Source organism: Trachinotus anak, unplaced genomic scaffold (assembly GCF_046630095.1).
Source record: "Trachinotus anak isolate AG129_WGS33_773 ecotype Australia unplaced genomic scaffold, CSIRO_AGI_Tana_v1 ptg000021l, whole genome shotgun sequence".
In the NCBI taxonomy this organism is placed as follows: domain Eukaryota; kingdom Metazoa; phylum Chordata; class Actinopteri; order Carangiformes; family Carangidae; genus Trachinotus; species Trachinotus anak.
The window spans coordinates 15,332,260-15,358,093 of record NW_027273872.1 but is presented as its reverse complement, the minus strand read 5'-3'; the positions used below and the strand labels follow the sequence as shown (position 1 = coordinate 15,358,093).

The window sequence follows — 25,834 nt, the reverse complement described above, 5'->3', positions numbered from 1 at the left end:
TGACTAACTGTGTTCTTTGTTTGTTAAACATTAATTATGCCACAGTGGGAAACGTTTTGCATAGCATGGCATTGGATTTGTCAGCTTCCTTAGTTTCCCCTGGCAATTATGACTTGAAGTCTGTAAATTTGTGGTAAGAGCGGCTAATTTAGGTTGACTTGCAATTGTTGAACAGCAGACTTTATTTATTTCTTTTTTGCAGTCTCCTATTTTGTGAATATCTTCATCAGCTCTTTCAGAACATTTCTGACTTCATGCAGATGAAGAATGCTTGTAGCTCTATTATTTTCCTGCGGGATTTTGTTGTTTTACGTTGATTAATATGTCTAATTTTAACGTCTCAAAAACTTCTAATTTTACACAAGGTTGATCATTTAAATTTGCGGAAGAACAGATGAAAACGAATGTATTTCAGTTTGGTGCTTGTGCATCATCACTTGCCAGGACCATCACATTATGAAAAAGTAAGCTATCCATGCTGTAGAATTGCAAGTACACTATGTTAGTATGAAATCCTGCTGGAATCAACTCAGCATTACTGAACCTGATAAGATGTGACAGTCCCCTAACTGAAATGCTATATTGAACTGCAACACGTTGCAATTGCTGTCAGTGCTGAAAGTGTTGAGCTTCGTTTTCTGTGTCATCACAGGGACTTAATTCACACAACAATAATCACAGGAAATGAACAATGTTCATTCTTGATGTGTACAATCGTCGACATATATTTTGTTTGTTGTACCATTTTTGGGAGGTTTTTGTTTCATTTTTTACAGACCTTGCTCAGAGGTTTGCAATGGCTAAAAAAAGCGACCATTGACCTGCTGTAAAGAACATCCTACAAATTTCTGCAATGTGAAATAAGGACTAGTGGTGTCAGTGTAATGTAAACATTCAGTGTTGTAGGAGCTTGTCGTCATTGCTAGTTGGTTCCACCTCTTGAAACCACTCACTTCGACACTGACAGGACCGTTCATATGCTTGCTCTGTCTTAACAATCGATTTGCCATAACGTCTGCACATATAATAAGTGAATGAATATAAGAAAGTGTTGGATTGCGTTTTTTACAAAGTAAAAACCGTCTCTGGGATGGATTACTGATGCTTTCGATTTTGACGATGGAACAAAGGAGACGGGAGCCAGAATGGACGCGCAGGTATTTGGCCGGCTGCGTGGTTTCTGTGCTTTTATGGACTCTGGCCTCGGCGCAATTAAGATATTCAATCTCCGAGGAAGTTAAGGAAGGAACTGTGGTTGGACATATTGCAAAAGATCTGGGGTTAGATAAAAATACACTGAAAGACAGGAAGTATCGGATTGTTTCCAGTGGCGCTGATCCTCTTTTCCGTGTAAATCAGAACGATGGTATCCTGTATGTGAGCCGAAAGATTGACAGAGAAGAGGTGTGTGCGCAGAGTAATACGTGTTTGATAAATGTAAAAACCGTGCTCGAAAACCCACTAGAGGTGCACTATGTGGGAGTGGAGGTTCTGGATATAAACGACCATTATCCTACTTTTACAGAGAAAGAGACAACACTGGAAATTTCAGAGTCTGTGTTACCCGGAGCACGTATTCAGCTAAAAGCCTCACGGGATCCAGACAGTGGTCCTTTTTCGGTGCAACAATATAAAATAAGCGACAGTGATCACTTCCGCTTGGAGGTTAAGGATAAAGGAGATGATGGCAAAATACCTATACTGGTTGTTAAAAAATCTTTAGATAGGGAGACTGCAGCAAGCCACTCTTTAGTGCTGACTGCACTGGATGGGGGGAAACCTCCTAAATCTGGCAACATGAAAATTATAGTAAATGTTTTGGATATTAATGATAACGCTCCTGTTTTCACTAAAGATGTTTATTCTGTGACGCTCGATGAAAACGCACCAGTAGGCACAACAGTCATACAAGTGAATGCAACTGATTTGGATGAAGGACCAAACGGAGATGTAATTTACTCTTTTACCAACAGTATCAATCCAAGGTTATTGAAACTATTTGATATAAATCAGTCAACCGGCGAGATAATTGTAAAAGGATTAATAGACTATGAGGAAAAGGACAAATACGAAATTGAAATTCGAGCATCAGATAAAGGTCTCGCCCCACTTGCGACAGAAAAAAGTGTAATTGTCAAGATAGTTGACGTGAATGACAATTCACCTGAGATTGAAGTTACATCATTTTCCAGCTCCATCCCTGAAGACGCAAGACCTGGAACTACAGTTGCCCTTATCAGTGTAAATGACTTGGACTCTGGTCTGAATGGGAAAGTTATTTGCTCCATAGGTGAGGATGTTCCTTTTGATTTATCACCATCCTTACAGGACAAAATGTATTCATTAGTGACCAAATCCCATCTGGACAGAGAGAAACAGTCACAATATGACCTGACCATAAATGCAAAAGACTCTGGGCACCCTCCACTATCCTCTCAGAAGACAATTAGTGTTGTGGTGTCAGACGTGAATGACAACAGTCCAGAGTTTTCACTGAGCCCCTATACTTTCTATGTCACCGAAGCTAATGAGCCTGGTGCCTCTGTGTTTTCAGTTAAAGCTTTTGATCGCGATGAGAATGAGAATGCACATATTTCCTATCATATTTTAAGAGATAGAAGCGAAGATAATAAACTGACGTCATTTCTCAATGTAAACGCTGATAATGGAGACATTATGGCGCTGAGGAGTTTTGACTTTGAGACACTGAAAACTTTCCAGTTCCACGTTGTTGCGTCAGATTCTGGAACTCCGTCACTAAGCAGCAACGTCACAGTGAACGTCTTCATTCTGGATCAGAACGACAACGCTCCAGTCATCCTGTATCCAGTCAGCTCCAACGGTTCTGCTGAAGGTGTGGAGGAGATTCCCCGCAATGTGAACGCAGGACACTTGGTGACTAAAGTCAGAGCCTATGACGCTGATATAGGATATAACGGCTGGTTACTGTTTTCACTGCAGGAAGTTACTGACCACAGTCTCTTTGGTTTGGACCGCTATACAGGACAGATCAGAACACTTCGCTCATTCACAGAGACAGACGAGGCCCAGCATAAACTGCTCATACTGGTCAAAGACAATGGGAACGTTTCCCTCTCAGCAACAGCTACTGTGATTGTCAAACTTGTGGAGCCCAAAGAAGCTTTTGCAGCTTCTGATGTTAAAAGTTCATCAAAAGCAGATGAGGATAATAATGTGACTTTTTATCTGATGATAACTTTGGGCTCAGTTTCAGCACTTTTTCTCATCAGTATCATCGTGCTGATTGCAATGCAGTGCTCAAAATCCACTGACTATACTTCTAAATATCTACAAGAGACTAATTATGATGGGACACTGTGTCACAGCATCCAGTACAGATCTGGAGACAAACGCTACATGTTAGTTGGACCCAGAATGAGTATAGGATCTACTATAGTCCCGGGCAGCCATGCGAATACACTAGTGCTCCCTGACAGGAGGAGGACATCGGAAGAGGTAAGATTATTTTCAGGGTAGCCGATTCTGATATGTATTTTGAGTATTATATGTGTGAGTACTGTATGTCAAGGTCATGGCTTTTTTTTTAAAGTTATCATTGAATAGGCATGGTTAGGACTGACAATTAAAACATACTCGCATAATTAAAGTAAGTATGGCTCGCTGACGTCTAGTTACTTTCACTGTCCTTGGTGCTGATTTTTTCGAATGTTCACCGAACATTAAGATATGCATCACAACTTCCATTGCTTTTCGGACAGTTTAGGCAATTTCTGAGAGTGATTTTTCGTTCGATCTCAAAATGCTTTTGGGAAATCGAGATACATAAGAGAGGGATGCAGAGAGGGATGCTGTATATATATATATATAATGGACTGAGATATGAGACCAGCTAAGGTGCATACGGTAAAACTGGTGGGGTTTTTGAATTCTTCTCATTTTCTTGCGATGAAAAAATAGATCGCATGGTGTCAGCAGTGGAAAAAATAAGCTCTTCGGAAGAGCTCTTGCTACTGGAACCGCCCTCGTTGATGACATTACTCGTTCATAGTACCACTGTTGTTCATGAGCAAACGGTGTGCCATTGTAAGATTTCCTTTATCTCAAATATACTGAAAGGCGTAAAGGTTTTGCACGTAGTTCTGCGCAGGATGGTGTGTCTCTGATGCAGTCATTCTTATCCTGAAGGATTATTTTTACCATTTATATTGATGACCATGGAACAAAGAAAATGCGAGGCACGAAGGGCGACACGACGGTGGGTCTGTTTCCTGGTTGCTGTGCTTTTGTGGAGTGTGGCCTCGGCACAGATAAGATATTCCATATCTGAGGAAGTTAAGGAAGGGACTGTGGTTGGGAATGTCGCTAAAGATCTGGGATTAGATAAAAGCGCGTTAAAAGACAGGAGGTATCGGACTGTTTCTAGTTCAACGGATCCGCTTTTCCACGTAAATCAAAATGATGGCATGCTGTATGTGAGCAGAACGATTGACAGAGAGGAAGTATGCGAAAGGAGCAGTACATGCTTAATAAATCTGAAAACCGTGCTGGAAAATCCACTGGAGGTTCATTATATTGCTGTAGAAATTTTGGACGTAAATGACCATTCACCCAGCTTCCCCGAGTTAGAAAAAACGTTAGAAATTTCAGAGTCTGTCCTAAGTGGAACAAGCTTCCAGCTGCAAGCAGCACGGGATCCAGACAGTGGTCATTTTTCTGTGCAACAGTATAAACTTAGCCCAAATGACCATTTCCGACTAGAAGTACGAGATAAAGGAGAAGATGGTAAAATACCTATATTAATTTTACAAAAACATTTAGATAGGGAATCTGCGGGAAGCCACTCATTAGTGCTGACCGCGCTAGATGGGGGGAAACCTCCTAAATCTGGCGAAATGAATATTCTAGTAAATGTTTTGGATGTGAATGACAACACACCTGTTTTCACTAAAGATGTCTATTCCGTCATGCTGGATGAAAATGTTCCAGTGGGCACAACAGTCATACAAGTGAATGCAACTGATTTAGATGAAGGACCAAACGGAGATGTAATTTATTCGTTTGGCAACAGTGTAAATCGTAGGTTATTCAAATTCTTTGAAATAAATCCATCAACAGGTGAAATAACTGTCAAACATCCAATAGACTACGAAGATAAGGACAAATATGAAATTGAAATACAGGCTTCAGATAAAGGTCTTGCTCCTCTAACAACAGAAAAAAGCGTCATTATTAAGATAGTTGATGTGAATGACAATGCACCTGAGATTGAGGTCACCTCATTTTCAAGCTCCATCCCTGAAGATGCAAGACCTGGAACTACAGTTGCCCTTATCAGCATAAATGACTTGGACTCTGGTCTGAATGGAAAAGTTATTTGCTCCATAGGTGAGGATGTTCCTTTTGCTTTATCACCATCCTTACAGGACAAAATGTATTCATTAGTGACCAAGTCCCCTCTGGACAGAGAGAAACAGTCACAATACAGTATAACAGTACTTGCACATGACGCTGGTGAACCTCCACTATCCTCTCAAAAGACAGTAAGTGTTGTGGTGTCAGACGTGAATGACAACAGTCCAGAGTTTTCACTGAGCCCCTATACTTTCTATGTCACCGAAGCTAATGAGCCTGGTGCCTCTCTGTTTTCGGTGAAAGCTTTCGATCGTGATGCGGATGAAAACGCGCATATTTCCTATCATATTCTCAGACATAGAAACGAAGAAAATAAACTGACATCATTTCTGAACATAAACTCTGAAAATGGAGAAATTATGGCGCTAAAAAGTTTTGACTTTGAGACACTGAAAACTTTCCAGTTCCACGTTGTTGCGTTAGATTCTGGAACTCCGTCACTAAGCAGCAACGTCACAGTGAACGTCTTCATTCTGGATCAGAACGACAACGCTCCAGTCATCCTGTATCCAGTCAGCTCCAACGGTTCTGCTGAAGGTGTGGAGGAGATTCCCCGCAATGTGAACGCAGGACACTTGGTGACTAAAGTCAGAGCCTATGACGCTGATATAGGATATAACGGCTGGTTACTGTTTTCACTGCAGGAAGTTACTGACCACAGTCTCTTTGGTTTGGACCGCTATACAGGACAGATCAGAACACTTCGCTCATTCACAGAGACAGACGAGGCCCAGCATAAACTGCTCATACTGGTCAAAGACAATGGGAACGTTTCCCTCTCAGCAACAGCTACTGTGATTGTCAAACTTGTGGAGCCCAAAGAAGCTTTTGCAGCATCTGATGTTAAAAGTTCATCAAAAGCAGATGAGGATAATAATGTGACTTTTTATCTGATGATAACTTTGGGCTCAGTTTCAGCACTTTTTCTCATCAGTATCATTGTGCTGATTGCAATGCAGTGCTCAAAATCCACTGACTACACTTCTAAATATCTACAAGAGACTAATTATGATGGGACACTGTGTCACAGCATCCAGTACAGATCTGGAGACAAACGCTACATGTTAGTTGGACCCAGAATGAGTATAGGATCTACTATAGTCCCGGGCAGCCATGCGAATACACTAGTGCTCCCTGACAGGAGGAGAACATCTGAAGAGGTAAGGTTTAAACAAGATTTTTTTTTTTTCGTTTCAAAAATTACTTGCAGATATTGAGCACAATATGTTTCTGATAACCCACATATTTTTGTCAAGGCATGAGGCAAGCTTTCATATTCAACAATATTTGCAAAATTTCACCTCCGTGATTTGTTCCCAGACACAGTTAAAATGAAAGTATCTCAGAAGTTCTTGTTGCTCATTTATAAATCCCTTCTCTAACCTTTGTTGAAAGTAGCTATATCCATAAAGGACTGTGAAATTGTGGAAAATAATCAAAACACTTGGTTGAGATTAGAGAAATCATAGTGGTCTTGGAGTGGCACAAATTATTGCCAGTGTTAATTACATATGAAACTAATTCATAGCAGATGGCATGTTTGCTGACAGTCTGTTTGCTTACTGCACATACTGTCTGTTATAGGATTGCAAAATATGGTTTTAAATCCTTTGGCTGTTCTTTGGTTTTACATTGCTGGTGTGATCTTTTGTCCTTTTCACAACACATTACCTTTTCATACTAACAGCGGTTTCCCTGGGCTTAGTTAAACATTAATAGTGAAAGGCCATTTATGAGGCAATAATTGTGAATATTCTCACTTCTTTTAGATACAGATTTGCACTCTGGTCGCTATTTTCCACCTCTTACGAGTCATAATGTAATTAATGCTTCTTTGTCTTTATCTTGCAATGTTAAGTTGTGTTTGTTCATTAATTCATTGTCTTTCTGAACTTCAGATTTTCATATTGTTATATTCAAACGTGTAGCATGTGTATACCTGTAGTATTTGTAAAGTTGACACTAATTCGAACCTCTTTGACCGGCTTTGTTTCTCTTCAACTTTACTGAAAGGGTTATCTTTTTGTGTGTTAATTTACTGACAAGGAGAAAGCCACTTCATCTCTTTCCAATCATTCCACTGTTTGGTTAATGAATCATGGTCAGCTGCAAAACGATCTACTATTTATCTAAATTGCTAAAAAACATGTGAGGTTTTTCTGCAGTGAGGGGTTTTGTCGCATGGTGTCAGTGTAATGTCAAAAGTCTGGAGTACACGTGCTTGTCGTCACTGCTTTTGGACCCACCTCTTGATAACTGTCTCACTTCGGCATTCGGTTTTTCTGTTTGTATTGCCTGCCGCTCTTTTTCCCTGCGTAGGAGGAGAATGGACATATATATGTCAAAGCGTTTGAGTCTATTTTAAAACGTAATTGTTGTTTTCTTGTGACTGTTTACTGATGATTTCGGCTTTAACGATGGAACAAAGAAGACACGAGCCGGGAAGGACGCGCGGATATTTGGCCTGCTGCGTGGTTGCTGCGCTTTTGTGGACTCTGGCCTCGGCGCAGATACGATATTCAATCTCCGAGGAGGTTAACGAGGGAACTGCGGTTGGAAATATAGCGAAAGATCTTGGATTAGATAAAAGCACACTGAGAGACAGGAAGTATCGGATTGTTTCCAGTAGTGCGGATCCTCTTTTCCACGTAAATCAGAACGATGGTATCCTGTATGTGAGCCGAAAGATTGACAGAGAAGAGGTGTGCGCTCAGAGTAATACGTGTTTGATAAATCTAAAAACAATACTAGAAACCCCACTGGAGGTGCACTATGTTGGAGTGGAGGTTCTGGATATAAATGATCATTCTCCCAGTTTCCCAGAGAAAGCTAAAAGGTTGGAGATTTCAGAGTCGGTGTTGCCCGGAGCACGGTTTCAGTTAAAAGCTTCACGGGATCCAGACAGTGGTCAGTTTTCTGTGCAACGATATAAACTCAGCCATAACGATCACTTCCGTTTGGAAGTTAAGGACAAAGGAGACGATGGTAAAATACCAATATTAGTAATTCAAAAATCTTTGGACAGGGAGACTGCAGCAAGCCACTCTTTAGTGCTGACCGCACTGGATGGGGGGAAACCTCCTAAATCTGGCGAAATGAATATTCTAGTAAATGTTTTGGATGTGAATGACAACACACCTGTTTTCACTCAAGATGTCTATTCCGTCATGCTGGATGAAAATGTTCCAGTGGGCACAACAGTCATACAAGTGAATGCAACTGATTTAGATGAAGGACCAAACGGAGATGTTGTTTACTCGTTTGGCAACAGTATGAATCAAAACATATTAAACCTATTTGATATCAATCCATCAACGGGTGAGATAAGTGTTATAGGTTTAATAGACTATGAGGAAAAGGACAAATATGAAATTGAAATTGAGGCATCAGATAAAGGGCTCGCCCCATTAACGACAGAAAAAAGTGTAATTATCAAGATAGTTGACGTGAATGACAATCCACCTGAGATTGAGGTCACCTCATTTTCCAGCTCCATCCCTGAAGATGCAAGACCTGGAACTACAGTTGCCCTCATCAGTGTAAATGACTTGGACTCTGGTCTTAATGGAAAAGTTATTTGCTCCATAGGTGAGGATGTTCCCTTTGATTTATCACCATCCTTACAAGACAAAATGTATTCATTAGTGACCAAATCCCCTCTGGACAGAGAGAAAAAGTCACAATATGACCTGACCATAAATGCAAAAGACTCTGGGCACCCTCCACTATCCTCTCAGAAGACAATTAGTGTTGTGGTGTCAGACGTGAATGACAACAGTCCAGAGTTTTCACTGAGCCCCTATACTTTCTATGTCACCGAAGCTAATGAGCCTGGTGCCTCTGTGTTTTCAGTTAAAGCTTTTGATCGCGATGAGAATGAGAATGCACATATTTCCTATCATATTTTAAGAGATAGAAGCGAAGATAATAAACTGACGTCATTTCTCAATGTAAACGCTGATAATGGAGACATTATGGCGCTGAGGAGTTTTGACTTTGAAACACTGAAAACTTTCCAGTTCCACGTTGTTGCGTCAGATTCTGGAACTCCGTCACTCAGCAGCAACGTCACAGTGAACGTCTTCATTCTGGATCAGAACGACAACGCTCCAGTCATCCTGTATCCAGTCAGCTCCAACGGTTCTGCTGAAGGTGTGGAGGAGATTCCCCGCAATGTGAACGCAGGACACTTGGTGACTAAAGTCAGAGCCTATGACGCTGATATAGGATATAACGGCTGGTTACTGTTTTCACTGCAGGAAGTTACTGACCACAGTCTCTTTGGTTTGGACCGCTATACAGGACAGATCAGAACACTTCGCTCATTCACAGAGACAGACGAGGCCCAGCATAAACTGCTCATACTGGTCAAAGACAATGGGAACGTTTCCCTCTCAGCAACAGCTACTGTGATTGTCAAACTTGTGGAGCCTAAAGAAGCTTTTGCAGCTTCTGATGTTAAAAGTTCATCAAAAGCAGATGAGGATAATCATGTGACTTTTTATCTGATGATAACTTTGGGCTCAGTTTCAGCACTTTTTCTCATCAGTATCATTGTGCTGATTGCAATGCAGTGCTCAAAATCCACTGACTATACTTCTAAATATCTACAAGAGACTAATTATGATGGGACACTGTGCCACAGCATCCAGTACAGATCCGGAGACAAACGGTACATGTTAGTTGGACCCAGAATGAGTATAGGATCTACTATAGTCCCGGGCAGCCATGCAAATACACTAGTGCTTCCTGACAGGAGGAGAACATCTGAAGAGGTAAGGCTTAAACAAGAGCGTTTCAAACATTATTTACAGATATTGAACATTATATGTTTCACATAACCTATGTATTCTATGTCAGCATATGAAGTTAATTTTCATATTCAACAACATTTGAAAAATTACACCTCCAATTATATTTCCCAGATATAGCCAGAATTTAAGTTATCTGAAAAGTTCTTATTGTCTAAATTTAGCATGCTGTATCAGCAATGTCACATTACCCAATACTCATGTACTGACGACATATAATATGAACTCTCTCAAAACTGGTGCAAAGTTGTAGCATGAAAAAGGAGAAATTGAGCTTATGGTGCAATTTATGGAGTTTATGGTACAATGAACTTGACATACACTTACATTCCGCAAAAGTAGCTAGACTCAACTGCAGTTTGCCATAATCGCTGTCCATGGTGCTGAAAGTGTTTGGTCACATTTTCAATATTTCTTGATAAAATAAAACAAACGTCAAACCACGAAATTACATGATTATAGTGATTTATAACCAATTGAATAATGAATTTGCGGCCTTGTTTTTTAAAAGGTCCCATATTTTACACTTTACCTGTGTTTTGTTTTAAGAGTTGATAAATAAAAGAAGATATATTTGTGGCTTTAAGTATCAAAAACCATTTCAATGTAGTTTTACATCTCTCTCAGGCTTCTCTCGAGAGCGAGTAAGAACAAGTCGTTGACTGATTTCTAAGTGATCAAATTATAATATAGCAGATTTCAGGTAAACACTCAGATAAACCAAATCCTGCAAGGCGGGACGTGGGGTGGGCGTGGGACGGGCTTGGGGCATGGCTGACAGTGGTGACTCTGTTGTGACATCACAAAGGTTGTTGTGACATCGCACATTCGGTGGACTTGTTTACTTGATCTCCTTGCACTTACTAAATAGAAGTAGTACTTCGTACTTACGCCAAGGTTTCCTATTGCACTGACGCTTTAGTGATGCCCCTCATTTGTAAGTCATTTTAGACGCATCTGCCAAATGAGTAAATGTAATGTAAAGTTACGGAGGTCCTGACGGCTCGTTTTAAGGAACAGTTTCTGAATCGGGCTGAATGAATTTCTCTTTAGACTGAACGCTTTGATACTTTCACAGTATTAATATAGCACCGAGACCTGCTTTATAAAGGAAAAAAGACATGGAAATCTCACTTAATACAATATGAAACCTTTTAATTTATTTGAAGGATTTTCTGCGTGCTTGTTTACTAACCTCATCTCTTTCCAATGCCTACTGTTTGGTCAAAGAATCGTAGTCCGCTACAAAAGAGTTTACCATTTATATAAAGTGCGACAAACCCTACGAGGTTTTTTTTTTTTTTTTTTTTTTTTTTTGCAGCGATGGTTTTAGTCGCATGGCGTCAGTGTAATCTCAGAAGTCAGCAGTACACGAGCTTGTCGTCATTGCATTTTGGTTCCACCTCTTGACAACAGTCTCACTTCGACATTAGCTTTTTCTGTTCGTATCGTTTGCCACCATTTCTCACTGTGTAGGAGAAGAGAGGATATCTATAGATGTGAAAGTGTTTGGTTCTGTTTATAAAACTAAGTTGTTATCGTGATGGATTACTGATCATTTCGGATTTCACCATGGAACAAAGAAGACACAAGCCACGAAGGGCGAGTGGATATTTCTTCAGCTGCGTGGTTGCTGCGCTTCTATGGAATCTGGCTTTGGCAGAGATAAGATATTCAGTGTCCGAGGAGGGTAACGAAGGAACTGTGGTTGGAAATATCGCAAAAGATCTGGAATTAGACAAAAGCACACTGAAAGACAGGAAGTATCGGATTGTTTCCAGTAGTGCGGATCCTCTTTTCGATGTAAATCAGAACGATGGCATCCTGTATGTGAGCCGAAAGATTGACAGAGAAGAGGTGTGTGCGCAGAGTAATACGTGTTTGATAAATCTAAAAACAGTATTAGAAACCCCACTGGAGGTGCACTATGTTGAAGTGGAGGTTCTGGATATAAATGACCATTCTCCCAGTTTCCCAGAGAAAGCTAAAAGGTTGGAGATTTCAGAGTCCGTGTTGCCCGGAGCACGGTTTCAGTTAAAAGCTTCACGGGATCCAGACAGTGGTCAGTTTTCTGTGCAACGATATAAACTCAGCCATAACGATCACTTCCGTTTGGAAGTTAAGGACAAAGGAGACGATGGTAAAATACCAATATTAGTAATTCAAAAATCTTTAGACAGGGAAACTGCAGCAAGCCACTCTTTAGTGCTGACTGCACTGGATGGGGGGAAACCTCCTAAATCTGGCGAAATGAATATTCTAGTAAATGTTTTGGATATTAATGATAACGCTCCTGTTTTCACGAAAGATGTTTATTCTGTAATGATCGATGAAAATGTTCCAGTGGGCACAACAGTCATACAAGTGAATGCAACAGATTTAGATGAAGGACCAAACGGAGATGTTGTTTACTCTTTTAGCAACATTATGAATCAAAACATATTAAACCTATTTGATATCAATCCATCAACGGGTGAGATAAGTGTTATAGGTTTAATAGACTATGAGGAAAAGGACAAATATGAAATTGAAATTGAGGCATCAGATAAAGGGCTCGCCCCATTAACGACAGAAAAAAGTGTAATTATCAAGATAGTTGACGTGAATGACAATCCACCTGAGATTGAGGTCACCTCATTTTCCAGCTCCATCCCTGAAGATGCAAGACCTGGAACTACAGTTGCCCTTATAAGCGTAAATGATTTGGACTCTGGTCTTAATGGGAAAGTGATTTGTGCTGTAGATGAGAATGTTCCGTTCACTTTATCTCCATCCTTAAAAGCTAGAATGTATGCATTAGTAACCAAATCATCTCTGGACAGAGAGCAACAGTCACAATATGACCTGACCATAAATGCAAAAGACTCTGGTCACCCTCCACTATCCTCTCAAAAGACAATTAGTGTTGTGGTGTCAGACGTGAATGACAACAGTCCAGAGTTTTCACTGAGCCCCTATACTTTCTATGTCACCGAAGCTAATGAGCCTGGTGCCTCTGTGTTTTCAGTTAAAGCTTTTGATCGCGATGAGAATGAGAATGCACATATTTCCTATCATATTTTAAGAGACGGAACTGAAGATAAAACACTAACGTCATTTCTGAACATAAACTCTGAAAATGGAGACATTATGGCGCTAAAAAGTTTTGACTTTGAGACACTGAAAACTTTCCAGTTCCACGTTGTTGCGTCAGATTCTGGAACTCCGTCACTAAGCAGCAACGTCACAGTGAACGTCTTCATTCTGGATCAGAACGACAACGCTCCAGTCATCCTGTATCCAGTCAGCTCCAACGGTTCTGCTGAAGGTGTGGAGGAGATTCCCCGCAATGTGAACGCAGGACACTTGGTGACTAAAGTCAGAGCCTATGACGCTGATATAGGATATAACGGCTGGTTACTGTTTTCACTGCAGGAAGTTACTGACCACAGTCTCTTTGGTTTGGACCGCTATACAGGACAGATCAGAACACTTCGCTCATTCACAGAGACAGACGAGGCCCAGCATAAACTGCTCCTACTGGTCAAAGACAATGGGAACGTTTCCCTCTCAGCAACAGCTACTGTGATTGTCAAACTTGTGGAGCCCAAAGAAGCTTTTGCAGCTTCTGATGTTAAAAGTTCATCAAAAGCAGATGAGGATAATAATGTGACTTTTTATCTGATGATAACTTTGGGCTCAGTTTCAGCACTTTTTCTCATCAGTATCATTGTGCTGATTGCAATGCAGTGCTCAAAATCCACTGACTATACTTCTAAATATCTGCAAGAGACTAATTATGATGGGACACTGTGTCACAGCATCCAGTACAGATCTGGAGACAAACGCTACATGTTAGTTGGACCCAGAATGAGTATAGGATCTACTATAGTCCCGGGCAGCCATGCGAATACACTAGTGCTTCCTGACAGGAGGAGAACATCTGAGGAGGTAAGACCTTTTTTGTGAAAACCCAGCTTACTTCCGCTTATAGTGTTATTCATTTGTTTGTTCAGTCATTGCATTACCAGCCTACTGTTTATTTGGCGTAATGCTATACTTCACTAGGACAACGGAATGGCACCTTGTTGTTTTCAGTTGCAACTTTGATTATATTTTACGTCCTTTAAGTCACGTTATTTTACGTCCTTTAAGTCACGTTGATGTTATTAGTGATATTAGTGGTCCAAATGATATCATTTCTACGCATTTCAATCGTTTCGCCCGTCATTTACTGCCGCTTAGGATTGGAGGTTAGACATTAGAAAAATGATGAGGCATGAAATGACATTCGAAAAGCAACAAATGAGAAGTGAGGAGACGTGAAACGTTTAAAAAAGGGGGTTTCTTCATACATAATTTGGTGATACTGGACAGCGAGATTTAAACACTTGGCAGTGAAAAACATTCTGAACTTTCACTCAGATCAAAATGTGATTTGAGCTTTTGTAGTAATGCAACCTCAAATAAAAGGCCTTTATGTGGGCAGGCCAAGTAATAACTGGTGTTATTCGCTGTCCATGGTGCTAATACGTTTTACCCTCATGTTCTGATACATGTTAATAGAATATAAGAACTGGCAAAAGCCACTCATTGGTTACAGTAAATAGTATTACCTCATATGTTATTGTTTATAAATATTAATCGAACAAAATTAAAAGTTAGGCGAAAACATTAAACATTTTGGGAGGATTTGATGCCTCCATCGTCACCCAGAGCAATATAAGTTTTGCTTGTTAAATTAGGTTAGCTAAAGAATTGTTCTACTCATCTAATGTAGTGTTTGTCCACAACCTCAAAGACAAGTTAAATAGATATGAATTCTTGCCAAACTGCGATGAAAATATTGAAGAAACTGTGGTGTCCTTGTAGTATATACATGGATCGCATGGTGTCAGTGTGTTAGGAAAATAACGGCTTGTGCTCGGCGTCACTGCATTTTGGTTCCACCTCTTTATAGCGCTGTCAGACCGATAATGGCAGAATTGCTTGTCGGCTCGCTACTGCCTTTATAAATACTGTCTTGTATTTTCAACATTTTTGGAACAGAGCAATCATTGGTATATCCGGATGTGTGGGATACAATACGATTATTAATCCCGCAAGGAATTGACAGGAGTTTGGTTTTCAGTCATGGAACAAAGACGATACGAGGCGAGACGGGCGAGAGGACGGTGGATCAGCTGCGTGGTTGCTGTGTTTTTGTGGAGTCTGGCCTCGGCGCAGTTAAGATATTCAATCTCCGAGGAAGTTAAGGAAGGAACTCTGGTCGGAAATATCGCAAAAGATCTCGGATTAGATAAAAGCACACTGAAAGACAGGAAGTATCGGATTGTTTCCAGTCGTGCGGATCCTCTTTTTCATGTAAATCAGAACGATGGCATCCTGTATGTGAGCAGAAAGATTGACAGAGAGGAGGTGTGTGCGCAGAGCAGTACGTGTTTGATAAATGTAAAAACCGTGCTCGAAAACCCATTGGAGGTGCACTATGTGGGAGTGGAGGTTCTGGATATAAATGATCATTCTCCCAGTTTCCCAGAGAAAGAGACAACGTTAGAGATTTCAGAGTCTGTGTTACCTGGAGTACGTATTCCTCTAAAAGCTTCACGGGATCCAGACAGTGGTCCTTTCTCTGTTCAGCATTATAAACTCAGCCCAAACGACCATTTCCGTTTGGAGGTTAAGGATAAAGGAGAAGATGGTAAAATACCTATATTAATTGTGCAGAAATCTTTGGATAGGGAGGCAGCTGGAAGCCACTCATTAGTGCTGACCGCGCTGGATGGAGGTAAACCTCCGAAATCTGGTGAAATGAATATTCTAGTAAATGTTTTGGATGTGAATGACAACACACCTGTTTTCTCTAAGGATATTTACTCTGTTACACTCACTGAAAATGCTCCAATAGGCACCACTGTTGTACAAGTGAATGCAACTGATTTAGATGAAGGACCAAATGGAGATGTTGTTTATTCATTCAGCAAAAGTGTGAGTCATAAATTGTTAAACCTTTTTGATATCAATCTATCAACGGGTGAAATAACTGTGAAGGGATTAATAGACTATGAGGAAAAGGACAAATATGAACTTGAAATTCAAGCAAAAGATAAAGGTCTCGCTCCTCTATCAACGCAAAAAAGCGTCATGATCAAGATAGTTGACGTGAATGACAATTCACCTGAGATTGAAGTTACATCATTTTCCAGCTCCATCCCTGAAGACGCAAGACCTGGAACTACAGTTGCCCTTATCAGTGTAAATGACTTGGATTCTGGTCTTAATGGAAAAGTTATTTGTTCCATAGGTGAGGATGTTCCTTTTGTGTTATCACCATCGTTAGAGGACAAAATGTATTCATTAGTGACCAAATCCCCTCTGGACAGAGAGAAACAGGCACAGTATATTATAATGGTAGCTGCAAAAGATGCCGGTCAGCCATCATTATCATCTCAGAAGACGATAAGTGTTGTGGTGTCAGACGTAAATGACAACAGCCCAGAGTTTTCACTGAGCCCCTATACTTTCTATGTCACCGAAGCTAATGAGCCTGGTGCCTCTGTGTTTTCTGTGAAAGCTTTTGATCGCGACGAGAACAACAATGCACATATTTCCTATCATATTCTCAGAGATCGAAGCGAAGATGATAAACTGACATCATTTCTCAGCATTAACTCTGAAAATGGAGACATTATGGCGCTAAAAAGTTTTGACTTTGAGACACTGAAAACTTTCCAGTTCCAAGTTGTTGCGTCAGATTCTGGAACTCCGTCACTAAGCAGCAACGTCACAGTGAACGTCTTCATTCTGGATCAGAACGACAACGCTCCAGTCATCCTGTATCCAGTTAGCTCCAACGGTTCTGCTGAAGGTGTGGAGGAGATTCCCCGCAATGTGAACGCAGGACACTTGGTGACTAAAGTCAGAGCCTATGACGCTGATATAGGATATAACGGCTGGTTACTGTTTTCACTGCAGGAAGTTACTGACCACAGTCTCTTTGGTTTGGACCGCTATACAGGACAGATCAGAACACTTCGCTCATTCACAGAGACAGACGAGGCCCAGCATAAACTGCTCATACTGGTCAAAGACAATGGGAACGTTTCCCTCTCAGCAACAGCTACTGTGATTGTCAAACTTGTGGAGCCCAAAGAAGCTTTTGCAGCTTCTGATGTTAAAAGTTCATCAAAAGCAGATGAGGATAATCATGTGACTTTTTATCTGATGATAACTTTGGGCTCAGTTTCAGCACTTTTTCTCATTAGTATTATCGTACTGATTGCAATGCAGTGCTCAAAATCCACAGACTACACTTCTAAATATCTACAAGAGACTAATTATGATGGGACACTGTGTCACAGCATCCAGTACAGATCTGGAGACAAACGGTACATGTTAGTTGGACCCAGAATGAGTATAGGATCTACTATAGTCCCTGGCAGCCATGCGAATACACTAGTGCTCCCTGACAGGAGGAGAACATCTGAGGAGGTAAGACTGTTTTTGTGAAAACGAACCTGTTCCACTGGCAGTGTATTTTGTTCATTAATTAGTTCAGTCAATCAACCACTGCATATAGGCTACTCACTGCATGAGTCCTGTTTGCTTGGAATCACAACACTTAACTGGCAACCTGTGGTTTTCAGTTTCACTTCTAATAATACTGTTCTGCTTTTAATCATAAATATAACTATAAAAACAGTTGTTAACATAGGTTGACTAAAAAGGAGAAGAGGGGGTTCTCCAGGAATTAGCTGGTTGGTTAGAGCGGCAAGGTGTATGGTGTGTGTCCCCGTTAAAAGACACGGATACAGATGTCCAGTTTGTGGTGGATTTAATTTGGCTGTGGTTCTATGATAAAGATACAAACAACAATCAATACAGAACACACCATACATAATGTACATAACAACACAACTCCGGATAAAAAGGACCGTATTCAGTAACCAAACATATGATGAATGACTCACGTATTGTAAACAATCACCTCACACGAGGCTCACAGCAACACGGTGAGAATTAGCTTCTAGCTGAACATCACAGCGGTATGGGCTAGCATTAGCAGGTACACAGTACACATTAACACAACGTAACATTTGACTTGGACAGTGAAACATCATAAACTCACCTTCTGACATTTACACACAATAAACCCAGGATGTACAGGCAAATGTTGGATGAAAACAGGCAAAGGCAAATTACGAGCTGTTCACTGCTGCGCCAGGAGGAAAAAGTAAACTTACAGTTACGGCATCGCACACACAGGTGTGGTGCATTCAATAACGTCGGAACGCCTATGGTGCGTTCACGAGCGTAGAACATATGAAAACTCACCGTAAAACACAATATAAATGAACAGTATTTAACTGAAAACACCTAAACAACATGGGCTTTCTAACATTGACATACTCCTATATGCTGAATGATCCTTTCTTATTCCTAGTCCCCCACTTTTCACTTTACTCTCGAAAAACCTATCCATAGTCTGCACAGTATCAAACATTCTGCACTTTCCCTGAAACCAGAATGTGATTTGAACTTTCTAACCTCTGTAATTTACCGTGAACTCATACATGTGACCTGACCAGATAGTAAGTGCTGTTATTCGCTGTCCATGGTGCTGAATACAATATAGGAAATTTCACATAAATATGTGACTCCTTCTTTACCTCTGTTATTGTTTAGAATAAAATGCTAAGTTTTGCAGAAATATCAAACATTTTGGGAGGATTTGATGCCTGCATGTTTATCCAGAGTAATATAAGTTTTGCTTGTCAAATTACATAAAGAATTTATTTACTGATCTAATGTACTTGTCCACAACTTCAGAAACTGGTAAATAAATATAAAACTTTGCCATGCCGCTATGAAGAGAATCATAGAAACTTTGGTTTCCTTGTAGTAAATACTTGGATCGCATGGTGTCAGTGTCTAAGAAAAATTACGGCTTCCACTTGGCGTCACTGGATTTAGGTTCCACCTCTTTACAGCGCTCTCATTCTGATATTGACAGAATCGCCTGCCGGCTTTCTGCTGCCTTTATAAAGATTGTCTTATATTTTTAGCGGTTTTGAGACACAGTGACCATTGGCATACCCGGATGTGTTGGATTGATTTCTCTCAATACGATTATTAATCTTGCGAGGAATCGACAGGAGTTTGGTTTTCAGTCATGGAACAAAGACGATACGAGGCGAGACGGGCGAGAGGACGGTGGATCAGCTGCGTAGTTGCTGTGCTTTTGTGGAGTCTGGCCTCGGCGCAGTTAAGATATTCAATCTTCGAGGAAGTTAAGGAAGGAACTCTGGTCGGAAATATCGCAAAAGATCTCGGATTAGATAAAAGCACACTGAAAGACAGGAAGTATCGGATTGTGTCTAGTACTACGGATCCTCTTTTCCGTGTAAATGAGAACGATGGCATCCTGTATGTCAGCAGAAAGATTGACAGAGAGGAGGTGTGCGCTCAGAGCAGTACGTGTTTGATAAATGTAAAAACCGTGCTCGAAAACCCATTGGAGGTGCACTATGTGGGAGTGGAGGTTCTGGATATAAATGATCATTCTCCCAGTTTCCCGGAGAAAGAGAAAGCCTTGGATATTTCAGAGTCTGTGTTACCTGGAGCACGTATTCCGCTACAAGCTGCGCGAGATCCAGACAGCGGCCCTTTCTCTGTTCAGCAGTATAAACTCAGCTCCAATGACCACTTTCGTTTGGAAGTTAAAGATAAAGGAGAAGATGGTAAAATACCAATATTAATCGTGCAAAAACCTTTAGATAGGGAAATTGCGGGAAGCCACTTTTTAGTGCTGACTGCACTGGATGGGGGGAAACCCCCGAAATCTACCAACATGAAAATTATAGTAAATGTTTTGGATATTAATGATAACGCTCCTGTTTTCACTAAAGATGTTTATTCTGTGACGCTCCATGAAAATGCTCAAATAAGCACAACAGTTATACAAGTGAATGCAACTGATTTAGATGAAGGACCAAATGGAGATGTAGTTTACTCGTTTAGCAACAGCGTGAATCATAAATTCTTTAAGATTTTTGAAATAAACCCTTCAACAGGTGAGATAACAGTGAAAGGACACATAGACTATGAGGAAAAGGACAAATATGAACTCGAAATTCAAGCATCAGACAAAGGTCTCGCTCCTCTATCAACACAAAAAAGCGTCATTATTAAGATAGTTGACGTGAATGACAATTCACCTGAGATTGAAGTCACCTCATTTTCCAGCTCCATCCCTGAAGACGCAAGACCTGGAACTACAGTTGCCCTTATCAGCATAAATGACTTGGACTCTGGTCTCAATGGAAATGTAATTTGCTCCATAGGTGAGGATGTTCCTTTTGCTTTATCACCATCCTCACAAGACAAAATGTATTCATTAGTGACCAAATCCCCTCTGGACAGAGAGAAACATTCACAATATGACGTAACAATAACTGCAAAAGACTCTGGTGAACCTCCACTATCCTCTCAAAAGACAGTAAGTGTTGTGGTGTCAGATGTGAATGACAACAGTCCAGAGTTTTCACTGAGCCCCTATACTTTCTATGTCACCGAAGCTAATGAGCCTGGTGCCTCTGTGTTTTCAGTTAAAGCTTTTGATCGCGATGAGAATGAGAATGCACATATTTCCTATCATATTTTAAGAGACGGAACTGAAGATAAAACACTAACGTCATTTCTAAACATAAACTCTGATAGTGGAGACATTATGGCGCTGAAAAGTTTTGACTTTGAAACACTGAAAACTTTCCAGTTCCACGTTGTTGCGTCAGATTCTGGAACTCCGTCACTAAGCAGCAACGTCACAGTGAACGTCTTCATTCTGGATCAGAACGACAACGCTCCAGTCATCCTGTATCCAGTCAGCTCCAACGGTTCTGCTGAAGGTGTGGAGGAGATTCCCCGCAATGTGAACGCAGGACACTTGGTGACTAAAGTCAGAGCCTATGACGCTGATATAGGATATAACGGCTGGTTACTGTTTTCACTGCAGGAAGTTACTGACCACAGTCTCTTTGGTTTGGACCGCTATACAGGACAGATCAGAACACTTCGCTCATTCACAGAGACAGACGAGGCCCAGCATAAACTGCTCATACTGGTCAAAGACAATGGGAACGTTTCCCTCTCAGCAACAGCTACTGTGATTGTCAAACTTGTGGAGCCCAAAGAAGCTTTTGCAGCTTCTGATGTTAAAAGTTCATCAAAAGCAGATGAGGATAATAATGTGACTTTTTATCTGATGATAACTTTGGGCTCAGTTTCAGCACTTTTTCTCATCAGTATCATCGTGTTGATTGCAATGCAGTGCTCAAAATCCACTGACTATACTTCTAAATATCTACAAGAGACTAATTACGATGGGACACTGTGTCACAGCATCCAGTACAGATCTGGAGACAAACGCTACATGTTAGTTGGACCCAGAATGAGTATAGGATCTACTATAGTCCCGGGCAGCCATGCGAATACACTAGTGCTTCCTGACAGGAGGAGAACATCTGAGGAGGTAAGACCTTTTTTGTGAAAACCCAGCTTACTTCGGCTTGTGGTGTTGTTCATTTCTTCGTTATCAGTTCAGTCATTGCTTTATGAACCAACTCGTTGTTTGGCATAACAATATAACCTACTTCAGTGGGACTGGCACCGTGTTGTTTTCAGTTGCTTTGTTGTTTGATCGTACTGTCAGAGATGTATCCTTAACAACAGTTATTAACACAAGTTGATGTGGGACTTTATGCTGACTAATCCCTTTGCTATTTCGTTGTTTCCTCCATTTTCAATATACTCTGAAAAATATCGCGATATCATGGGATGGCGTATGAATTATACTCCACGTCAATACATTTTGCGTTTAATTTCTACTCATTTCAAGCTTTTCGCGTGTCATTTAATATTGCTTTGGTTAGGGCTCGGGGTTATTCATTCGTGAAATGACGTGGCGTGAAATGACACCCGACCCGAAAAGCAACAAATGCGCTGTGAGAAGACGCGAAATTACTTAAAAATTGGGCCGTTATTCATACGCCATGTGTTGATACCAGACAGCGAGAGTTAAAGACTTTGCAGTGTCAAACATTGTGAACTCTCACTCACATCAGAATGTGATTTGAGCTTTTGTAGTAATGTAACCTCAAGTCATAGGCCTTTATGTGGGCAGGCCAAATAATAACTGGTGTTATTCGCTGTCCATGGTGCTAATAATTTTTGCCCTTGTGTTCTGATGTCTGTCGACAATATGAGAATTGCCAAAAGACACTAGATGGGTAAATACCATTACCCCATGTATTTTTGTTTCTAAATAACACATGAACCCAAAAAGTTAGGCGAAAACATCAAACATTTTGGGAGGATTTGATGCCTCCATCTTCAGCCAGAGCAAGTCAAGTTTTGTTTGTTGAGTTAGAGAAATAATTGTTCTACTCCTCCGATGTAGTGTTTGTCCACAACTCCCGGGAAAATTTAAATAAATATGAAATCTTGCTGTACTGCCATGGAAATACTGTAGTAACTGTGGTGTCCTTGTAGTATATACATGGATCGCATGGTGTCAGTGTGTTAGGAAAATAACGGCTTGTGCTCGGCGTCACTGCATTTTGGTTCCTCCTCTTTATAGCGCTGTCAGACCGATAATGGCAGAATCGCCTGCCGGCTTTCTGCTGCCTTTATAAAGATTGCCTTATATTTTTAGCGGTTTTGAGACACAGTGACCATTGGCATACCCGGATGTGTTGGATTGATTTCTCTCAATACGGTTATTAATCTTGCGAGGAATCGACAGGAGTTTGGTTTTCAGTCATGGAACAAAGACGATACGAGGCGAGACGGGCGAGAGGACGGTGGATCAGCTGCGTGGTTGCTGCGCTTTTGTGGAGTCTGGCCTCGGCGCAGTTAAGATATTCAATCTCCGAGGAAGTTAAGGAAGGAACTCTGGTCGGAAATATCGCAAAAGATCTCGGATTAGATAAAAGCACACTGAAAGACAGGAAGTATCGGATTGTTTCCAGTAGTGCGGATCCTCTTTTCCATGTAAATCAGAACGATGGCATCCTGTATGTGAGCAGAAAGATTGACAGAGAGGAGGTGTGCGCTCAGAGCAGTACGTGTTTGATAAATGTGAAAACCGTGCTCGAAAACCCACTGGAGGTGCACTATGTGGGAGTGGAGGTTCTGGATATAAATGATCATTCTCCCAGTTTCCCAGAGAAAGAGACAACGTTTGAGATTTTCGAGTCTGTGTTACCTGGAGTACGTATTCCTCTAAAAGCTTCACGGGATCCAGACAGTGGTCCTTTCTCTGTTCAGCATTATAAACTCAGCCCAAACGACCATTTCCGTTTGGAAGTTAAGGATAAAGGAGAAGATGGTAAAATACCTATATTAATCGTGCAAAAACCTTTGGATAGGGAGGCAGCTGGAAGCCACTCTTTAGTGCTGACTGCGCTGGATGGAGGTAAACCTCCGAAATCTGGTGAAATGAATATTCTAGTAAATGTTTTGGATGTGAATGACAACACACCTGTTTTCTCTAAAGATATTTACTCTGTTACGCTTATTGAAAATGCTCCAATAGGCACCACTGCTGTACAAGTGAATGCAACAGATTTAGACGATGGACCAAATGGAGATGTTGTTTATTCATTTAGCAACAGTGTGAGTCATAGATTGTTAAATTTTTTTGATATCAATCCATCAACAGGTGAAATAATTGTAAAAGGAGTAATAGACTATGAGGAAAAGGACAAATATGAACTTGAAATTCAAGCAACAGATAAAGGTCTCGCTCCTCTATCAACACAAAAAAGTGTCATCATTAGGGTAATTGATGTGAATGACAATTCACCTGAGATTGAAGTCACCTCGTTTTCCAGCTCCATCCCTGAAGACTCCAGACCTGGAACTACAGTTGCCCTTATCAGCGTAAATGACTTGGACTCTGGTCTGAATGGAAAAGTTATTTGCTCCATAGGTGAGGATGTTCCTTTTGCTTTATCACCATCCTTACAAGACAAAATGTATTCATTAGTGACCAAGTCCCCTCTGGACAGAGAGAAACAGTCACAATATATTATAACAGTAATTGCACAAGACGCTGGTCAGCCATCACTATCATCTGAAAAGACAGTAAGTGTTTTGGTCTCAGATGTGAATGACAACAGTCCACAGTTTTCACTGAGCCCCTATACTTTCTATGTAACTGAGGGTAACAATCCAGGAGCATCAGTGTTTTCAGTCAATGCTTTCGATGGGGATGATCATGAAAATGCACACATTTCCTATCATATTCTCAGAGATGGAAGTGAAGAAAATAAGTTTACTTCATTTCTGAACATAAACTCTGAAAATGGAGACATTATGGCGCTAAAAAGTTTTGACTTTGAAACAGTGAAAACTTTCCAGTTCCACGTTGTTGCGTCAGATTCTGGAACTCCGTCACAAAGCAGCAACGTCACAGTGAACGTCTTCATTCTGGATCAGAACGACAACGCTCCAGTCATCCTGTATCCAGTCAGCTCCAACGGTTCTGCTGAAGGTGTGGAGGAGATTCCCCGCAATGTGAACGCAGGACACTTGGTGACTAAAGTCAGAGCCTATGACGCTGATATAGGATATAACGGCTGGTTACTGTTTTCACTGCAGGAAGTTACTGACCACAGTCTCTTTGGTTTGGACCGCTATACAGGACAGATCAGAACACTTCGCTCATTCACAGAGACAGACGAGGCCCAGCATAAACTGCTCATACTGGTCAAAGACAATGGGAACATTTCACTCTCAGCAACAGCTACTGTGATTGTCAAACTTGTGGAGCCCAAAGAAGCTTTTGCGGCTTCTGATGTTAAAAGTTCAGCAAAAGGCAGTGAGGACAATAATGTGACTTTTTATCTGATGATAACTTTGGGCTCAGTTTCAGCACTTTTTCTCATCAGTATCATTGTGCTGATTGCAATGCAGTGCTCAAAATCCACTGACTATACTTCTAAATATCTACAAGAGACTAATTATGATGGGACACTGTGTCACAGCATCCAGTACAGATCTGGAGACAAACGATACATGTTGGTTGGACCCAGAATGAGTATAGGATCTACAATAGTCCCTGGCAGCCATGCAAATACTCTTGTGCTCCCAGACAGGAGGAGAACATCTGAGGAGGTAAGAAAGATTGTGTAGTATCAAGGCAGTTCTGTTATGAATGCTAATTATAGATATAGAGTGATATAAGGTTGCCAAAAACATTGAATCAGACTTCCTATTCAGAACAGCTGGATAGATATGGACTATAAAATTCATCACTGTGGGATATGAGGAGGTTGTATATTTTTATGCTGAGTTAAGGTATTGATTTACAGGTAGTTCTACTGTTGGTTCTCTCACAGACCTGATCTTTAGTTGATTAAATCACACAGTGGACTGAGGATAGTCTGCTTTGTTAGCAACATAATGTTGTTGTGTCCCTGGGGATGAGCCCTTGGAGAGCAAAGTGCAATTAATACAATACTGTCTTTATTTTTATTTTTACATAGTTATGCAGTACTTTTGTGCAATCTGAGGACACATTTATCCAGGTTGCCATCACATGACATAGGGTAATTTTTTTCATGAATAATCGTTTGTTTGAAGAAATA

At 40.8% G+C, this 25,834-nt stretch overlaps 4 protein-coding genes across 7 annotated transcripts in view; all 4 read left to right on the top strand.

Annotated features, from left to right (window-relative positions):
• Positions 1 to 1,101: 1,101 nt before the first annotated feature.
• On the top strand, positions 1,102 to 3,503 carry LOC139605680 (protocadherin alpha-8-like). Its single transcript, XM_071457382.1, has one exon. It carries the CDS (start codon positions 1,102 to 1,104, stop codon positions 3,496 to 3,498), a length of 2,397 nt encoding a protein of 798 aa, XP_071313483.1. The 3' UTR covers positions 3,499 to 3,503.
• Positions 3,504 to 4,190: 687 nt separating this feature from the next.
• The window catches only part of LOC139605668 (protocadherin alpha-C2-like), a 144,477-nt gene continuing 122,833 nt past the window's right edge, over positions 4,191 to 25,834 (top strand). Inside the window, exon 1 of one of the 4 annotated variants that reach the window (XM_071457363.1) lies at positions 4,191 to 6,554. In XM_071457363.1, coding sequence (XP_071313464.1) covers positions 4,191 to 6,554 — 2,364 coding nt within the window. The other 3 variants (XM_071457365.1, XM_071457366.1, XM_071457367.1) reach the window with 3 other exon arrangements.
• On the top strand, positions 6,565 to 10,633 carry LOC139605674 (protocadherin alpha-3-like). Its single transcript, XM_071457376.1, has one exon. It carries the CDS (start codon positions 7,794 to 7,796, stop codon positions 10,233 to 10,235), a length of 2,442 nt encoding a protein of 813 aa, XP_071313477.1. The 5' UTR covers positions 6,565 to 7,793; the 3' UTR covers positions 10,236 to 10,633.
• Positions 11,778 to 14,811, top strand: LOC139605685 (protocadherin alpha-8-like). The gene has a single exon (XM_071457386.1). It carries the CDS (start codon positions 11,778 to 11,780, stop codon positions 14,151 to 14,153), a length of 2,376 nt encoding a protein of 791 aa, XP_071313487.1. The 3' UTR covers positions 14,154 to 14,811.

Bases quoted from the DNA above. Each gene is read 5' to 3' on its own strand.
- LOC139605680 (XM_071457382.1), top strand. From the start codon at position 1,102: ATGCTTTCGATTTTGACGATGGAACAAAGGAGACGGGAGCCAGAATGG.
- LOC139605674 (XM_071457376.1), top strand. From the start codon at position 7,794: ATGATTTCGGCTTTAACGATGGAACAAAGAAGACACGAGCCGGGAAGG.
- LOC139605685 (XM_071457386.1), top strand. From the start codon at position 11,778: ATGGAACAAAGAAGACACAAGCCACGAAGGGCGAGTGGATATTTCTTC.